This window comes from Dasypus novemcinctus, chromosome 3, assembly GCF_030445035.2.
Source record: "Dasypus novemcinctus isolate mDasNov1 chromosome 3, mDasNov1.1.hap2, whole genome shotgun sequence".
NCBI lineage: Eukaryota > Metazoa > Chordata > Mammalia > Cingulata > Dasypodidae > Dasypus > Dasypus novemcinctus.
In genome coordinates this window covers 14,942,013-14,955,576 of record NC_080675.1, presented here as the reverse complement: position 1 = coordinate 14,955,576, position 13,564 = coordinate 14,942,013, and the positions used below count along the sequence as shown (strand labels likewise).

Sequence of the window (13,564 nt, the reverse complement as noted above, 5' to 3'; positions counted from 1 at the left end):
CTTCGCTGGACCAGGGTCTCTCACCTGGGTCACTGTTGACATTTAATCCCAGTAATTGTTCTGAGGGTTCCTAGCAGCATCCTGGCGTCTCCCAGTAGGTGCCAGTAGCATCTCCCTTCCCAGTTGTGACAAACAAAAAGGTGTCCAGATGCCGCATAGAATGAGCCAAGAACTTCCTCAAACCTCACAAATCTTTTGTGGAAACTAAGGAGTGAAGCCGTTTTCCAAAAGCTCACAAAGAAAACCAAGAATAAAATCCCCGCCCAGTGACTCCCCACTGGACGTGCTTCTGATAGGTGGAGCTGGGGCAGAGATAAGCCTCGAGCCCAGAAGGAATCCGGCTATGGTTTTTCAATTCTTCTGAGGTTTTAGGAAAAAGGATCATCCGTCCACATTACAACGGCCAGTCCTACAGCTGTTAGTGAGGCACCACTACAGGTGAGCTACACCCAGAGGTAAATGAAGACCTGCCAAGTATAGGTAATTCTGCTTCGTCCACACCAGGACACTGGTGAGAGTGGAAGGGGCGCTCTTCCTCACCCTGGGTCACAGGTGGGAGCTGGGACTGTGTCAAATCAGGACGTGCGCAGCACCCTGATGACGACCGTCGCTGTGTCGTTCTTAGCTCGTTGATGTAGGAGTGTTTTCAGTGCCTGTTTCCAAGAATAAAGTGTTAATCAGCTCAACAGATAAAGGTGCTTGGCCAGGGGCTGCCTTTTCATCCCGGTCCTAGGGATACATCCATGGTCAAAAAGAGAAAAAGCCCATTTTTCTGAGAGCTCGTGACGTAGAGCTTCGTCCCTGGGACTTCTCACAAACTGCCACCATATGGTCCAGCCAGACGATGAGTAATCACCTCTGCAGGTTGATCAGACGCCAGATTTAACACGCAGCCCGCGTGAGTCGTGCACCCATCCCTGCCAGCGGGGACGACACAGGGCAAGGGCAGGGGCCTAATCGGCTTCTGTCCTTGCCATTGGTGATGATGAGGGGGCACAGGTGCCAGGGTGGCTTTGGTCCCCAGGATGCAGTGCCCCCCATTGTGATGCGCAGCCCCGAGAATGGGTCACGAGAGGCTGAGCCCTCTCTGCTTCCCAGGTTCCTGCTGTTGAGCCCCGACTTGCAGAGATGGGCTCACGCTTGCAGCAGAGTGGGCCAGAGCCAGCCCTTCCGAGAGCTGCTCCAGGAAGGCTCGGTCGTGGCTGACACGAGCCATTGCTGTGCACGTGAATCCTAGTGCTTGTACTTGGCCCGTCCATGCCACAAACACCGTGACAGCCAGGAGACCAGGGGGGTGAGCTCTGAAAGATTTTCAGTGGCAATACACTTCCCTTTTCCTAGATAATGGGAAGTTCAATGGCTCTCTTTTTATCAAGGTGCAGCCTACAACAAATTAACAGGTTCTGCAGTGTACCGTTTGAGTTTTGGCAAATGTATACAACAGTGCAACTACCACCCCCATCAAGATCTAGAACATTTCCATCACCCCAAAAAGTTCCCCGTGCCCTTTTCTGATCACCCCTTCGCCACCTCCAGAGGCAAGCCCTGATTGCCACCCAGCTTAGTTGTGACTGTTCTTAGATTTGACGGCTCCTGAGCAGTGTGAAATAGAATCTTACTCTTTTGTGCTGGCTTCTTTCATGCCCCGTGTTTTTTAAGCTTCAGTCCTTTTTGATAAATCAGAGTAAATTGACTTATGATTCTGTACTCTAAAAAACAATATTGCCACACTATAAAGCACTTGGAAGGGGGGCGATGGAAATGAAGGCAATTTAGAAGTCTTCCACCCTGCCGCAGGGTGTCTTTTGATATATTTCCTTCCAGTGCTTTTCATTTGATTATTGGCTCGTGGCTGCACACACACTACAAGTGATTTTTGTGTTCTGCTTTTTTCATTTATGATAGACCTTTTTCCATATTCAACATCTTTAGTGGTCATCTTAGCTCATGCTCTATTTTTTTTTTTAAAGATTTATTTATTTAATTTCCCCCCTCCCCCGGTTGTCTGTTCTCTGTGTCCATTTGCTGCATCTTGTTTCTTTGTCCGCTTCTGTTGTCGTCAGCAGCACGGGAAGTGTGGGCGGCGCCATTCCTGGGCAGGCTGCACTTTCTTTCGCGCTGGGCGGCCCTCCTTAACGGGGCGCACTCCCCTCATGCTCTATCTAAATCGCCTCCGAGGGCAGGGGGTTGTGCCTTCCTTGTCTGCTGCTCAATTCCCAGGGGCTAGAGCCATGCTGGGGACCCAGGAGGTGCCAGCAAGTATCCGTGGAGGGACAAGCTAGAAGGACCCCTACACCTAACCGTTCCCCTATGACTGGACAATGGGTGACTTGAGTGTTAACAATTGGAAATAACCAGCATCTTCATACATATTTTCCCTCTGTATTTTGAGCGATGCCCTTAGAACGAATTCCAAATGAAGTATTGTTGTCCAAGGGAAGAAACGTTTGGATGGCTCTCAGTACAACATCAAGCGCTCTTTAGAGCTGGATTACCCAGGTTCCAGTCCTGGCTCTGCCACTTAACACGCTGCGTGACCTTGGGCAAATCACTTCGCCTTTCTGTTCTCTGGTTTCTCCATCTGTAAAATGGGGCTTATAATAGTATTTCACAGACTTGATGTGAGGATTAAATGAAATGCCATGTGCAAAGTACTTCAGAGTGCTTGGCACATAGTAAGTCCTATGTATTTGCTATTTATGACTTATAGAAAACCTTATATCATGCTTTAAAAGGTTGTAACCATTCTTCCAGATAGAAGTGATTTGCCTTAATAGCCACTGTCCTTTCGATAAACTCCTTTTGGTGAACTGACTGCCTTGCTCATTGGCTCATCATACGTGTGTTGTCTGTGGGGGGGGCAGTCTCAGCTACTAAAGCACTGCAGATATTGAATATGTTCCCTCTTTGTTTGTTTGCTTTTTCCAGGAGATGCCAGGGATTGAAACCAGGACCTTGTAGAGGAGAAGGCGTTCAACCACTGAGCTATGTCCACTCCCCAGCGAGAGTTGGTTTTTTCATTTGTTTGTTTTGTGTTTAGGAGGTATCGGAGCTTGAACCCAACACCTTGCACTTGGGAAGCAGGCACTCAACCACCAGAGCCACATCCACTCCCTGCATGTTTCCTGTTGACTGTTCTTGTTGGATGCTGCCTGGTAGAGGTGGGGACAGGAGAGGGATGGACACCTTCTTCCCAGAGCCCCCTGTGAGCGCTCAGCCTCATGTGGGAGAAAGACTTACAGGCACAGCTCATGGTCATGGCTAATTGTGTAGATAAGCAAAAACCACCCAATCGAGAACAAACAGCGCTTTCATTCAGAGTTTACAGCCACCGTCGCTTGCGTTTGTCAGACTCAAAGGCAGGTAGGGAAGTGGGAAAGCTTTATAGTGGGGAAAAAACGAAAGGTTTGGGGAATGCTCCAATTGGAGGGCACCGGCATGGGGAAGCTGGAGTTGGCTAACTAGAAGTGAGGCATTTTATTTCATCGGTTTGCGGAACACGTTTGGCTTTCTGTGGTTGGTCCTGAGTTGGAAGCAGGGGCAAAAAAAAAAGTAGGGCAGCTGGCCATCACTGGCCAAGCCCTGACCGTCTGGCTGGTTGCTGCAGAGGGGGCTGCTTGGCTTCCAGGCTGGTGCTGCTGAAGTTGTGGGTCAGAGATCCCCTGTCACATGTGTCTGGCCGTTGTCCATGTGTGTATTCAGTCTCTGGCAATCCTGACATTAAATAGTTGCGACACTGAGTCAAGCCCTGGACCCCGTACGACTCAGTGTCCCCCCCCGCAAGATGAGAGGTTAAATTGTTCCTGGTGGGGCAGGGCAGGGCAAGGAATTTCAGCATCAGGGCAGGGTGGCATGGCAGGGCATGGCTTAGAAGAAGCCTCCTCACCTGGGTGGAAAATAGCTGTGCTGGGTAGCCTGCAGGGCCTCTTCCAGGCCTCACATTCCATCGGGGCTGCTCATGGAAAGAGCAGTCTTATGCTGGATCTTCCAATCTCAGTTTTCTTTCTGTGATGCATAATCTCTCTTAGAATGCCCAGAAAGAAAGATAGGATTTTTTAAACTCCTCTTCACACTGGTTAAGCCAATGAGTTCACGTAATTATTTTTACTCCTTTTCGGAACTTGAGGGTGATGGTATGAAATCTAGATGTTCCAAGTGTTGCCCATGAAAGGTATAAAATTCTTAGCAAAGCTATTTTAAACCATAGAATTGGGGGAAATCACTTTTTTTTTTTTGATTTCTGGCATTTGAGTGGTTTCTAAAATATATACCTTATATAAACTGAAATGATAGAAATTTGAAGCTATTTAAATTACTTCCCAGCCTTCTAGTCTAGTTTTCATACTTTCAGAATAAATGACAGGGCTTAGAATATGGGACTATTTTTAACTAGGGTAGAAATCAAAGAGAGAATGGCATGTTTGGAGGCATTTTTTTTCCCCCTTTATGAAAAATTCAATTCACAGTTTACATTCCCTAAAGAGAACAAGCTAATTGAGAGGTTTAGGAATATCAGCATCAAACAGAAAGTACATCTCTATTAAAAACTTTTCGTCTGGGAAGTATCCTCGTGCGTCGTTGGAGAAGTGGTTTGGAAGACGGTTGCTGAAAAGGCAGGGCTGGCCAGACTGTCTCCTGGAGATTCTTCCAAGCAGAGCTCATCTCAGCAGCTCTCGAGTCTGTGCCAGCAGGAAGGCAGAAGGTCCCAAACCCATTCATCCAACAGGCATTTCCTCAACACCTGTCTCCTGCCAGGCTGGGCCAGGGGCTGGCATCACAGACTTGCCCAGGCCAGGCGGAGCAGAGGAAGCGCCGTGGGGCAGGGGGGCACTGTGGGGCAGGGGGCTGGAGAGAGGCTGGGGGGTTGGGTAGGCAGGCCCACACGATGCAGGGCCTTGAAGCCTCGACAGTGCTGTGGCATTTGTCCTCAGCATAACTGAAGGCCATTGGAGGGTTTTAAGCCATAAATGCATGTTGAAAAACTCATCTGGCTGCTGTGTGGAAAACAGAAAAGGGCAAACTGAGAATGGAGCCGAGGAGACTGGCTGGAGGGCCGGCACAGTGGTGCCGTAGAGAGATGATGCAGGTGGGGGAGATGGAGAGGTGCCGGATTCGAGGGCCCTTTAGGAAGTCCAATTGCCAGCACCCCGAGAAGAACTGACCAAGGGTTGGGTGTGGGTGGATCAGCCAGCGGTCAACACAGGAAGTAGAAGCCATTCACAGTGTTTTAAGCAGAAAGGGATTTAATTCAGGAAATTAGGTGATGACAACATTGCTAGAAGGTCTAAAGGCATGGGAGTTGGAATTGGAATAACCAAATTAAAAAATAGCCCATGCAGGAATAAGGAAGGGGCCACTGTTGCCAGAAGAGTCTCTCCACTCTGGTCTCCATGCCCTTGGTTGCCAGTGGAAACGGCAGCAGGAAGGCTGCCCCTGCCTCCTCTCAGCCCTCCAAATCCCCCAGGTTGGCAGAACCCAATCTGCATTCAGAACCCTAGCTGCAAGGGAGTCTGGGCTCTGCAGAGTGGGAAGCAGAGCTGCTCCGGAAGACTGTGCATCACAAGGCTGTGCACCCACCCCTGGGATCCCTGGTGGGAAGCACATGGATGGATGACGTGGATGCTGAGTGCCAGCCGACTTGTCCGACCCTTCTGGGGTAGGAGGGAGGAGGAGGTGGAATCACAGATAATTCCCAGATCTTTGCTGCAGCCTGGGATGGATGGTGGGCCATTCCCTGAGGATGGGTGTTAGTTCCTGCAGGAGGGTGAAGGAGCAATGGGTGTCCAGTAGGCTGCCGGGTGCTTTTGGCCTTGAACTCAGGCAAGATTTCTATCAGGAGATGTCTGCCGAGATCAGAACGGCACAGCCAGAGAGTGCCCACCAGGGAGCGGGCATGGCTGGAGGAGAGGGCTCAGGGTGGAGCCCCCAGGGACTGCAGGGCTCTGGTGGAGGAGGGGACTCTGCGAACAGCACTGAGGAGGTGAATGAGAAGAGTGTGCGGTCAAAGGGGCTAAGCGAGACCATACGATTCCACTGATAGGACATTCTGGAAGAGGCAAATCTGCAGGGAAAGGAAGCTCATCAGGCATTGCCAGGGCTTGAGGTGGGGGGCGTTGACTGGAGAAAGGCAGCACGAGGGAACGTCCAGGTAAAGGAGCATTCCGTCCTGTGGGCGTGGTGGTGGATATGACTGTGCAGTTGGCAAATCCCGTATAACTGTATATCACCAAGGAGGATTTTTGTTGCTTGTAAAAAGAAAAACAAAGGTAAATAGGAAGTGGTCTGTTTATTGAATGTTGCAAGAAGGTCAGGGAAGCCGAGTGGCAGGTTTCCCTGGGACCCACGGAATAAGGGCTTAGACCCTTCTGGGGGGTCCCGGGCCGCAAGTTGAGGCAAAGACACAATGCACCTGCCTCCCTTCAAGGGCGAGCTCCTTGCCTGGCCCCTCGGGCTTCCGGGAACCCGGAGCCTGCCCCTCGGGTAGAGGAGGCCTGGCCCTGCGCCGGGTCTTCCCGGCCGGGTTCTCCGTGCCTGCCCCTGCCCTGGCCCTGTGCTGTGGGCAAATCCTTAGCTTTTCAGAGGCCCCATTTCCACTCCCGAAAATGCCAATGCTGACCTCAGGACTGACCTGGGAGATCAAAGGGCTTAGGAAGGTCAGAAACGGTGGCTTCACAACGGGACCTGGCACCTACTCCAATGCGTCCTTGTTGCACGATACCCCCTCCTCGCTCGGCTTGCCCCTCCCCTCCTGGCTCTCGTGCGTTTACGTCTCCCCCCCCACCCCCAGGCCTCCCTGGGACTGAACCCCCCTTGATGGCGTAGGCGAGGCCTGGCACGGAGAAAACGCCCAGCAAACAGTGCCTGGCTCCTGTGCTGCCAAGAGCAGGCTATTTTCCGTCTGAACTCTGAATGATCACGTTACCCTTTTTGCATGTCAATAAAAAAGGTCAAGTGTGCTTGGGGCCTCTGCATAGCAGGCTGGGGTGCGATGGGCTGTGGGGGGAGAGGAGGGCGGAGGCTGAAGACGCTCTTGCTCACCTGATTGTAGGGTTTCCCTTCAGGTGTTCAGGAAGGCAGTGGGGTGGGGCTGAGGCCTGGTCTCCCCCCCCAGCCCCCGGTCCCCACGCACACTCGAGGGTGGACGGGGGACGACTGAAGGGAGGCAGATACCTGGAGTGTCAGGTGATGGCACAGCCGGTTCTGGAGGGCGTGGCGTTCCCTGGGCTCAGCTCCACCTGTGGACCCATCTCCCTGCCTCCCCCCGCAACCCGGGATTTCTGCAGCTTAAAGGCTTAGGGGTGACCTCCAAAGCCTGAGTGTGCACCCCGCTCAATCCCCACGGGGATTGGAGCAGCCGGGGCGAGCTCAGCCCTGCTTGGACAGGCACGCGCCATGCCCTTGAACGTGGCCCAGGGCTCCTGATCCCTGCAAGCCCCTGAGAGGAGCAGGCAGGCTTTCTGCGGAATCTGGGATTAGATGGCAACCGCCTTCGGAGTCAGGTGATGCCAGTGGGATCGATCTCTCTCTCGTTCTTTTTCCCACTAGGCCAGTTTGGGTTTCTCTTTTGCATTTGTAAACCGTGGCGGCACCTCCTCTGGAACAGCAGGGAAAGAACTTCAATCTGGCAGGACTGTAAATTAATGAGTGACCCGCAGCCTAAGCCGGCTAAGAGCTTTGCACATATTATTTTACTTAATCCTATAGCAACCTGGTTGACAGGTTCTGTTTTCATCCCCACTGACAGGCGAGGAACTAGCCCCTGAGGTGGTAAGCAATTTGCCCCGGTCACATCTGTCATTGGGGCAGAGGCCATTTCCGGAAACCTATGTCTGCCTGGGTCTAAAAGACTGCACCAAACGCCTGCAAGTGACATTATAAGTCTTTAAAGGTGTTGCTGGTGGTGGCCAAGGTGGGTGGGGTGGCGTTCCTGCTAAGGGTGCTCTGTGGTCTGTACCGCCCGTACACTGGTTTCTAGATGATTTGACTCCTGAGCTGGAGAATTCAGCAGCCATCGGGTGGCCATTGGCCAGCTTGCAGCCGGTGACGCCTGCACCGGGGCCACCACCCCCAATCACCTTGAGTCTCTCGACGCCTTGCATTTTTGCAGCTGCTTGCCACGAGGGCCAGAGAGATTAAATGGCTCCACCAGGGCCACGCACGCTCACGCAGGGTTGAGCCAGGGCTCCAGCGCTGCTCCGGCGTCTCCCAGTGCCGCGGGATTTCCACTCTGCCAAACCGCACCAGTGCTGGCGGCAGCTCCGCAAGGTCCCTCTGTGAGTCCTGGCTTCTGTGGCCGGGTCTCCTGCCCTGGCCACGCCCCTCCCTGAGCCTCAGGGGGCACCTAGGGCTGCAGAGCCGGCCTTGTGGGCTCAGGGTGTGTGGGGAAGATTTGGTGGGTACAGAGCACGGTGGGTCTATAGCAGCTGGTGGCTGTGCTGGTTACTCTCTTTGTGCAAAGTGAAGGTCAAGAGTGGAATTTGCTCTCCTCCCTCAGCGTCCCAGCACCCAACGGGGGATTCAGAGGTTGGGGAGTGCCAAACCAGAAGCCTGTGCCCACTAGGACAAAGCCATTTATAACCCATGTGCCTTCCCTGCAAGCACCAGGTGCCGTGTCCACAGCAGCAACAGAGTGTTGCTTTACTCTGCTCTTCAGGGAATTCCCAGGATAAATCACCAGCTCCCAACGTACTGTTCAGAGAATAAGGAAATGTCTCGGATTTTCATGGCAGAAATGTCTCTCGATCTGCCCTGAAGTTTCCCAGACAGATACCTTTCCCCTGGAAACAAGATCCCCGCCTCAGGAGCTGAGTCCCTCCCTTTACAGTTCTCCGTCTTGGAGTCAACAAACCTTGACGTCAGTCTATGCCCTTGAATAGGCAGCAGCCATTCTATTAAAGTATGATTACAAAAAAAAAAAAAAAAATCAGAAATGAAGGAATCTGTTTCCTTAAATGTTGCTTGTTTTAAAGTGGGAACATTTTCTGAGTGTCTAGGGAACTGATGTTTTCTGTGTCTTGTTGGAAGAATCTAATCTTAAAAACAGAAGTTTCCATATAAAGAGAAGCCATCACCTTCAGATGAAATATATTTACAGAGCAAGGATTTTTTTTTAAAAACAAGCACTTACTGAGCACCTTCTGTGGACATCATTCCAGGTACCCGAGGGATCCGCAGTGGTAAAAAGATGATACACATGATTTTTGCTACTAATACTTTGCCATTGCTTATTCCATTGATTGTTTTTGGTTAAGATTTATTTTATTTATTTCTCCCCCCTTCCCCCCGTTGTCTGCTCTTTGTCCATTCGCTGTGTGTTCTTCTGTGTCCGTTTGTATGATCAGGCAGCACTGGGAAACTGCATCTCTTTTTTGTTGCATCATCTTGCTGCATCAGCTCTCCGTGTGTGCGGTGCCATTCCTGGGCAGGCTGCGCTTTTTTCACACGGGGCGGCTCTCCTTGCGGGGTGCTCCTTGTGCGTGGGGCACCCCTATGTGGGGGTGCCCCTGCATGGCACAGCACTTCTTGCATGCAGTCCAGCTCATCACATGGTCAGGAGACCCTGGGGATTGAACCCTGGACCTTCCATATGGTAGGCAAACACTCTTATCAGTTGAGCCATGTCTGCTTCCACCATTATTAATGATCTACTGAGAACCTTCTCTGTGCCAGGCCTGTTCTAGGTGCTGAGGATGCATGGTCAGTGGGGTGCTGCAGATCCTGCCTTCCAGAAGCTTCCAGTCTAGCTGGGGGACCATAAGAATGAGTGATGATGGGCTAGACGGGGACCAGGGCCTCAGGAGGAATTTGACCGGGGAGCTGCCAGTCTGGGGCTCAGGAACGGGTTGTTCGGAAAGCACTTACCCATGAGCCATGCCGAATGGAGAGGGGGTGCACGAGAAGCAAGCGTTCCTTTACCACTGAGCGCCCTGCGTCCTGAGAGGCAGCTGGAGTTACAGCAGTTGCAGGTATCAGGTACTGCCCACCGATGAGGGTGGCGAGAGCTCGGAAGAGGAGAATTCGGGCCGGTGCCTGCCGGCATCCTCGGGGCCCAGGAGGGCCTGTCACCCGAGCCAGCACGCCCACAGGCAGCAGCGCACCTGCCAGGAGGGTGGGCCTGAAGGAGGTCCAGGGGATGAGGGGGCCAGGGCCCGGCGCCCTCAGCCCTTGACCCTCCCTCGCTCCACCGTGGCCTCGGGTTCCACTCTGACCCAGCCTCTGCCTCCCCTCCCATCACCCCTTTCTCCTGCTCCGAGTGCTCTGCCAAAGGGGAGTTCAGCTAGCGTCAGGGCTGCTGTCCCTAATCCAGAAGATGTCACTTGACCTCTCGGGGCCTCGGTTTCCTCGTTGGATCTGTTTTTCTTCCTCTGTTTCCCGTCCATCGAGTAGGTGGGAGGAGAGATTGAGAGAGGGGCTGGTGGGCCGTGGACACGCTGAAGGGGCTTTGCACGGAATGCCTGTCCCTGAGTTCCTGAGGGTGCGGGAGGTGCCAGGAAGGGTTCCGGTGGGAGGAGATCAGCCTGCTCTTCGGTCTCTCACCGAGCCGTGGTTCTCCAGTTTTCCACCTAAGGATTCCGACTGCGCAGGGCAGCCTGGAAGTCTAGGGAGGGCTGGTTTGAAACCGTTCATCGCCATCTCAGTTTAGAAGTAACGTTGGTTATTAAAATCAATCTCTCCATGTTACAGATGAGAAACTGAGGCCCAAAGAGGTTAAGGACCATGCCCCTGTAAATGAGTTGAGGTTTGAAGCTGGCGGTGTGACTCTGGGCCCGTATTCCTGAGCTGGACGTGCCTGCCCCACGGCCTCGGCCCCCGTTGCACAGGAATGGCCTTTGTAGCAGAGCCCAGTGTGAGCGAAGCACCTAGGAAGCTCTGTGAGATACATGATCCAGTTCTTGGACAGAGCAAGTCAACGTCCCCTGATTTTCCTCTTTGACATCTTTTTTAAAAAACTACTCTCTATAGTCCCTGCTCTAACTTTGGTTCACTGGGTAGTGCTGCGCCATGGACTTTTTGGTCTCATTTTTCCTCTTCTACCATATATACAACCTCACATTTCCCCTTTTAGCCATATTCAGACATATAGTTCAGTGCTATTAATTGCACTCACAATGCTGTGCTACCTTCACCAGCATCCATTACCAAAACATTTCCATCATTCCAAATAGGAACCCTGTACATTTTAAACCTAAATTCCCTATTTCCCCTTCCCCTCCCCTGCTAACTTATATTCTAGATTCTGACTCTAGGAGTTTGCTTGTTCTAATTGTTTTACATCAGTGAGATACATATTTGTCCTTTTGTGTCTGGCTTATTTCACTCAACACGATGTCTTCAGGGTTCATCCAGTTTGTCACATATATCAGAACTTCATCCCTTTTTATGGCTGAATAATATTCCATGGTGTGTATATGCCACATTTTGTTTACCACTCATTGGTTGATGCACACGGGTTGCTTCTGTCTTTTGGCAGTTGTGAATAATGCTGCCGTGAACATTGGTGTGCAAATATCTGTTTGAGTTCCTGCCTTGAACTATTTTGAGTATGTACCTAGAAGTGGGCTTGCCAGGTCATATGGTAATTCTGTACACTTAACTTTCTGAGGAAACACCTCTTTGTCATCTTTTGATTTCATTGTTTCCTTTTTTAAAAAATTTTGAGCTATAATTTGTATACCACGCAATTATCCTTATAAATTGTACAATTCAGTGGCTTTTACTATATTCACAAAATTGTGCAGCCGTCACCACAGTCAATTACGCAACATTCTCATCTCCCCTAAAAGAAACCCCCCACCCCTTTCCACTGTCACCCCCCAGTCCTGGGCAACCACTCATCTACTTTCTGTCTCTATAGGTTTGCTATTCTGGACATTTCGTTAAATGAAAGCATATAACATGTGACCTTCAGCCTCTGACTTCTTTCACATAGCATAATGTTTTCAGTGTTGTGTCATGAATCAGTCCTTCCTTTCTTTTTATTGCCGAATGACACTCCACTGTTATGGGATATGCCACATTTTATATATTCATTTATCAGTGGATGGATATTTGGGTTGTTTCCACTTTTTGGCTATTATAATAATGCTGCTGTGAACATTTGTGGACACGTTGTAGTATGGGCATGATGTTTCAGTTCTCTTGGATGTATACCTATAAGTACAATTGCTGGGTCCTATGGTAACTATATTTAACTGCCAGATTGTTTTCCAAAGCAGCTGCACCAGCTTGCATTCCCACCAGCAGTGTCTAAGGGTTCTGACTTCTCAACTTCTCAACATCCTCAATGACACTTGTTTTCTGTCTTTTTTATTACAGCCATCCTAGTGGATGGGAATTTCATGTTTTGTTTTGTTTTTTTTTTTAATTTAAGACCTATCTAAAACACGATCGACTCTAGGTACTAGAATATTTATGGATGATCCATTATCCAGCAGCATTTGCCCAGAGCATGGCCACTCCCTGGACTGAGAAGTAGCTGGCCATCTCATTGGACAGTCCAAAGCCAGGCATGCTCCACATCCCACGGCAGATTTCCAGATCCCAAGTGAGTTTTTCGGGGAGCCTGTTGAAGACTAAAACTCTGTCATCTTCTCTTGTCTTCCAGCAATCCACGAGTTTCCCACCGACCTGTTCTCCAATAAGGAGCGCCAGCACGGCGCTGTCCTGCTGCACATCCTTGGGGTAAGTGCAGCCTTGCCTGCTTGGCACCAAGGAGACTTGGCAAGTTAGAGATCTCGTTTAATCCTGTAACAGCACAAGCAGAAAAGACGCTGGACCCTTTCACCGACAAAGAACCTGAGTCTCACTGATGTTGGGTGACATGCCCAGTGACCCTGAGCCCTGACAAGAGCACAGGTCTCCTTGTGCCTTGTTTTCTGGTTATGAAATGGGGGTGATGGCGCTTACCCCACATGAGGTCAAGTGCACAGACGTGGCATGGCACCTACTAAGCGTTCTCTCAGTGCTGGCCACCATTATTCCCAAGAGGATTACCCCAAATTATACCACCCCCTTGGAACTGCAGTTTAAAATGTTAGTGTACTTCTCAATCTTCTCTCTAGGTTTAGCTGGATCTTGATGACCAACAGTGTTCAAGGAGCAGTTCAAAAGGGAGTAATGGGTTCAAGCCTAAGTTGTGGATAAAAGTCTCTTCTATGACGGGGGTTGACAGACTATGGCCCACAGGCAAATCTGGCCCACTGCCTTTTTTTTTTTTTTAAGATTTATTTATTTATTTATTTATTTATTTATTTATTTATTTATTTATTTCTCTCCCCTTCCCCCACCCCTGGTTATCTGTTCTCTTGTCCATTTGCTGCGTCGTCTTTATCCGCTTCTGTTGTTGTAAGGGCACTGGAATCTGTGTTTCTTTTTGTTGTGTCATCTTGCTGTGTCAGCTCTCTGTGTGTGGGGCACCATTCCTGGGCAGGCTGCACTTTCTTTCGCGCTGGGCGGCTCTCCTTACGGGGCGCACTCCTTACGTGTGGGGCTCCCCTATGCAGGGGACACCCCTGCGTGGCACGGCACTCCTTGTGCTCATCAGCACTGCGCGTGGGCCAGCTGC

General features: G+C 50.8%; 1 protein-coding gene across 2 annotated transcripts in view; it reads left to right on the top strand.

Annotated features, from left to right (window-relative positions):
- SLC24A4 (solute carrier family 24 member 4) overlaps positions 1-13,564 on the top strand; it is a 158,455-nt gene that overhangs the window by 92,464 nt on the left and 52,427 nt on the right. For both annotated transcript variants that reach the window (XM_058292402.2, XM_004475407.3), the window contains exon 3: positions 12,605-12,681. In XM_058292402.2, the coding sequence (XP_058148385.1) occupies positions 12,605-12,681 (77 nt within the window). The remainder of the gene's footprint in view (positions 1-12,604; positions 12,682-13,564) is intronic.